The sequence below is a fragment of the Poecilia formosa genome, unplaced genomic scaffold (genome assembly GCF_000485575.1).
Source record: "Poecilia formosa unplaced genomic scaffold, Poecilia_formosa-5.1.2 Scaffold985, whole genome shotgun sequence".
Taxonomy (NCBI): Eukaryota; Metazoa; Chordata; class Actinopteri; order Cyprinodontiformes; family Poeciliidae; genus Poecilia; species Poecilia formosa.
The window spans coordinates 27535-32788 of record NW_006800924.1 but is presented as its reverse complement, the minus strand read 5'-3'; the positions used below and the strand labels follow the sequence as shown (position 1 = coordinate 32788).

The window sequence follows — 5254 nt, the reverse complement described above, 5'->3', positions numbered from 1 at the left end:
CACGTTTTTTTCATTTACATTTTGAAATAATAATAAATTTTTAGATGTTGAAAATTTCAGATGCAGTTTAATCTGAGGGGTTAAAGGTCAGTTCAGAAGCTCCAGCAGAACTTGACTTCTGCAGTAAAAGTTGGAGGATTCTGCCCTCTGGTGTTCAGAGGAGGAACTGCATCCTGCAGAGAAGTTCCTGGTTCATCAGTTCAGTGAAGCAGGAAAAGAAGCAGAGTTAGAAACCATCAGCAGCTCAGGATTAAGGTCTGTCTCTCTCTGATCTGCCTCTTCTTCCTCAGTGAGTACATTATTTTATTTATATCAGTTTTTCTGCTCTAGGTCCTTCATCCTTTCATTTCCTTACAGTTTATCAGAAAGTTTTTAATTTGTTGAAAGGTTTTAAGCCGAATGTTTGTGTAGTTTTATCTGTTGTATTCTGTTGGTTTCTGTCATAAAATATGATGATCAGTTTACAAAAAAGCTTTATTATAAGGATAATTAATTTATTCTAAGGTAAAATTTCTCATTTGCCTATTAGCCTTTACTCATAATCCATAAATGCAGTTTTGTTTTTATGTCCAAAGTCAGATTATTTCAGCATAAAACTAGATTTAAATTAAAAAAATGTTCAGTTTTGTATTGAGCTCAGAGTTTGTTCATTTAAAAAACTTGCAGTTTTCTACAAAACTTACATCAGTCAAAGAAACACAGGAAGCAACTCTTTGCTTCCTAAATTTAAAGAAGCTAAACATAGAAAATGAAGATAACCACAAAGTGCTGCAACAACAAATTTTCATCATAGGGTCAGAGCTGTAATCTACAGACCAGAGCGGAGTTGCACAAAGCAGAATAATAAAATGTTGTATTATCTAAATGATGTTAACTTTTTAGTTTTTCAACCAGCTTTGATTTTCTTCACAGTTGGAGATTTAACCAGGTGGACCAAAAAACCCAAAACAAAACAAAACAAACAAACAAAAAAAAAAAACAGGAGGTTGATGAACTAAATAAACATTTTGGGAATGTATTAGAATTAGTTAGAAATTTTGGAATAAATGCTATTATTTATTTTCACATCTTCAGTAAAATGTATGAAATATATTTTGTCTTCAAGCTGCTGAATCTCACAGTAATACTGAGTGTTTATCTTCTCTGCAGCTCTGCAGGATGGAGACGCTGAGAGACGCTTCAGAGGAAAGGAAAGAGAAAACATCACAGTTGGATGTAAATTTCTATTCTCTGGAAGAATAAAGTTTTTCTGTAAGGGAATATGTGAAGGAGAAAATATTCTGGTTGAAACATCCGAAGACACAGCTCAGAGTGGCAGATACAACATTGAGTATAAAACATATGACTCCGGATCATATGTTCTGTATGTGAGCATCTCAAAGCTGAAACGGTCAGACGCAGGACAGTACCGATGTGGTCTGGACAATCCTGGTGTTCGATATGATGATTTTAAGCTCATTGTGACTGAAGGTGAGTTTCTCTCCTGAAAATGTTCCTTCATGTCTCTGAAAGTAAACTCTGCTCACTGACAGCTTCTTCTGATCCAAATAACTTCAAACTGGTTTTAAATCTGAGTTCAGATGTTTTTAACTGATTAAATCATCCAACGTGTCCAAACTGAGACTCACAGACAAACATCTTCATTGGTATTATGAATATTTAATTTTTCACAGCTTCAAACACTTCAGGATCCATCTGGACCCTGAAGACTTTTCCATCAGCATTAGTGACATCACCTCCTGTAACAACAGCAGCAACAATGAAAGAAGGTATCCGTTTACCTTCGTTTTTCTCAAAAGAGACACATTTTCCACCTCGTCCTGATCAAACCAAGCTGTTCTCTCTTTAACTCCCCTGCAGGTCTGCAGCTTTATGTGATTCTGTCTCTGGTCGCCAAGATCATCTTGTTATCAACACCTTTGGTGATTTTCTGCTGGAAGAGGAGAGCCATGAAAAGAAACGGTGAGAAAACAAACAATGAGTTGTGTCTGTAAATCAGACGTTTCATCTTTCTGATCTGAATGTTTTTCAGATTCTGCTGGGGAGACTGAGAACGCTGATGTCTCTCAGGTCAGTTTGAATATCTATAAAACACCTGAGTTTGATTAGATTTTCTAATCTCCTTTAATAAAAATAAATTAATAAAACACTTCTTCTTCTCCCTGCAGATCAACCCAGAGAGAGAAGAAATCCCAGAGGGCAGACAGAACAATTCATCTGCCGATGAAATAATTTCTGTTTATTCCTAAATTAATCTAAAAAAACATCTAGTCTCATATTTTCACAAGAAAATTACTGAATGTCAAAGATACAGGAATATTTTCTATATATTATAAAGGAGTTTTGCCACTTGGCTAAAAAATGTTTCATCATTGAATGTTACAGAAGATGTTTGAAAGATGATCTAATTACCGTGTTGTAAAGATTTTTTTTTATAATAAACTCATATAAATGAGCAAATATTTTGTATTTTAAGAAATTCGGCTTTCTACCTTGGCATTAAAAATATGAGGATGGGACCTTAAATACGACAAAAGTATGAAATCCAAGTTGGAATAATTTAGATTTGGATAAAACAATGAAACCTACAAACATAAAAATTATGATTTTCATAACTTAGAATACAAAAATAGATTGAACATTTCTAAGACATATACCTAAATATAATTATCATGTTATAAAACATTATTTAAAATTATCAAAATAATCAGAAACTCTATTAATTAAAACTGTTTGATCTGATCAGCAATAATCTCCTACAGAAACTTTAACTCTGCAGTAAAAGTAGTAATGCCCTCTGGTGTTCAGAGGAGGAACTGCATCGTCCAGAGCAGTTCCTGGTATATCAGTGAAGCAGGAAGAGAAGCAGAGTTAGAAACCATCAGCAGCTCAGGATGAAGGTCTGTCTCTCTCTGATCTGCCTCTTCTTCCTCAGTGAGTACATTATTTTATTTATATCAGTTTCTTTGCTTCCAGAGAAACTTTCAGTTTCTCACAGTTTATCAGAGAGTTTAACTTGTTGAAAAGTTTTAAACCGACCGTTTGTCTAGTTTTATCTGTTGTGTTCTGCTGGTCTCTGTCGTAAAATATGTTGATGATCAGTTTAAAAATAAACGGCTTCATCCTATAGATAGTTAATTTATCCTCAGCTTGTAAAATGTCTCATGTCAAACTAGCCACTGTCTATGTTGCACAAATGAGCAGTTCCTTTTCTGCATCTACAGTCAGATTATTTTGGCACAAAGCAGAAAACTAACAGTCATAAAGTTGTTGAAATTCAGGCTTATATAAACAAAATGTTCACTTTTGTCTTTCACTCAGAGTTTAGAGAACTAACAGTTTTCTTCAGCTCATAGATCAAAGAAACAGAGGAAGCGACTCCTTTCTTCTTCTATTCAAAAGAAACTAAAAAAGAGAATAAAGATAAACCACAAAGTGCTGCAACACAAAACCTCCATTATAGAGTCAATGTTAAAATTTACAGAGCTGGGTTCTACAAAGACCAAAGATAAAATACTATATACTGACCACATGTTGTTAATCTTTTCATTTTTCAAAAAACTTTGATTTACTTATCAGTTGGAAATTTAACCAGCTGGAACAAAGAAACCAGAAGGTTGTCGAGCTAAATAAATGTTTTGTCCATTTATTAGAATTATTAGAATGTTAATTTATTTTCACATCTTCAGTTAAATTTATAAGACATATTTTGTCTTCAAGCTGATGAATCTCACAGTAATTACTGTTTATCTCCTCAGGAGCTCTGCAGGATGGAGACTCTGTGAGAACCATTAGAGGAATAGAAGGAACCACCATCACATTTGGATGTAAATTTATATTCCCTGGAAGCACAAAATTTTTCTGTAAGGAAATCTGTGAAGGAGAAAATATTCTGATAGAAACAACAGAAGACAGAGCTCAGCGTGGCAGATACAGCATCGAGTATGAAAAGCATCGTTCTGAATCTATTGCTGTGTATGTGAGCATCTCAGAGCTGAAACGGTCAGATTCAGGACGGTACCGATGTGGTCTGGATAAATCCTGGACTCGATATGATGATTTTGACCTGGATGTGACTGGAGGTGAGTTTCTCTCCTGAAAATGTTCCTTTATGTCTCTGAAAGTAAACTCTGCTCACTGACAGCTTCTTCTGATCCAATCGACATCAAACTGGGTTTAAATCTTAAATCTTTTAACTGATTAAATCATCCAACATGTTCAAACTGAGACTCACAAAGACAAACATCTTCACTGGTGTCATGAATGTTTAATTTCTCACAGCTTCAAACACTTCAGGACCAAACTGGACCCTGAAGACTTTTCCATCAACATTAGTGACATCATCTTCTCTAACATTAACACAAAGGTTGAGTTCTTCCTCCTCTTCATCTTCATATGAAACTACCCAACAGACCAGAACTTCACCTGAACCCAAAGGTAAAATGTCTGTCACCTTCTTTTATCTCAGAAAAGCCACATTTTCATTTTGTCCTGATCAAACCAGGCTGTTCTCTTGTTATCTTCTCTGCAGGTTTGTTGCTTTATGTGTTTCTGTCTCTGGTCATCAAGATCATCTTGTTCTCAACACCTTTGGTGATTTTCTGCAGGAAGAGGAGAGCCATGAAAAGCAAAGGTGAGGAAACACAGAATGAGTTATCTGTGAATCAGAAGTTTCATCTCTCTGATCTGAACGTTTTTCAGATTCTGCTGTGGAAACTGAGTATGATGACATCTCTCAGGTGAGTCTGAATCTTTACAAAACACAGGAGTTTCTTTAGTTTCTAAATTCTTTTCATAAAAATAAATTAATAAAACACTACTCTTCCTCTTCTTCTTCCTGCAGATCAACCCAGAGAGGGAAGAATCACAGAGGACTGACAGAAAAGTTAATCTGCTGATGAAATAATTTGTTTTTTTCTGAACTAAACTCTCTGGAACAATATGAGCTTAAAGTACAGATGAAAAACATATAGTCTCATTTTTTACAACAAAATAACCGATTGTCGAACATACAGGAAAGTTTTCTATAAATTATAAAGGAATTTTATCACTTGGCTAAAAATGTTTTTTTTATATATTGAATGTTACAAAATATGTTTGAAAGATGATCTAATCACTGTGTTATAATTATTTTTCTAATAAAAATATACAAATAAGCAAATATTTTGTGTTAAAGTTATATTCATTAGCAGTAAATCTAAGAGGATAGTGCCCTCTGGTGGTCAGCGGAGGAACTGCATCGTGCAGGTCAGTT

The 5254-nt window shown here is 34.5% G+C and overlaps 2 protein-coding genes across 4 annotated transcripts in view; both read left to right on the top strand.

The window, feature by feature from the left end:
- Positions 1-2454, top strand: part of LOC103132292 (polymeric immunoglobulin receptor-like) — a 9362-nt gene extending 6908 nt beyond the window's left edge. Inside the window, exons 5-7 of the mRNA XM_016667295.1 lie at positions 1861-1962; positions 2033-2070; positions 2169-2454. Coding sequence (XP_016522781.1) covers positions 1861-1962; positions 2033-2070; positions 2169-2249 — 221 coding nt within the window. The 3' untranslated portion in view covers positions 2250-2454. The remainder of the gene's footprint in view (positions 1-1860; positions 1963-2032; positions 2071-2168) is intronic.
- Positions 2455-2847: 393 nt separating this feature from the next.
- LOC107835080 (uncharacterized) lies at positions 2848-5023 on the top strand. 3 transcript variants are annotated; one of them, XM_016667299.1, is made up of 6 exons: positions 2848-2934; positions 3759-4082; positions 4297-4437; positions 4532-4633; positions 4702-4739; positions 4844-5023. In XM_016667299.1, exons 1-6 carry the CDS (start codon positions 2895-2897, stop codon positions 4904-4906), a joined length of 708 nt encoding a protein of 235 aa, XP_016522785.1. In that variant the 5' UTR covers positions 2848-2894; the 3' UTR covers positions 4907-5023. The 3 variants fall into 3 exon arrangements, with proteins under 3 accessions (XP_016522785.1, XP_016522783.1, XP_016522784.1); XM_016667297.1 differs by having other exon boundaries at positions 2849-2934; positions 4282-4437; positions 4844-5020; XM_016667298.1 differs by having other exon boundaries at positions 2880-2934; positions 3762-4082; positions 4282-4437; positions 4844-5022.
- The last annotated feature ends 231 nt before the right edge of the window (positions 5024-5254 follow it).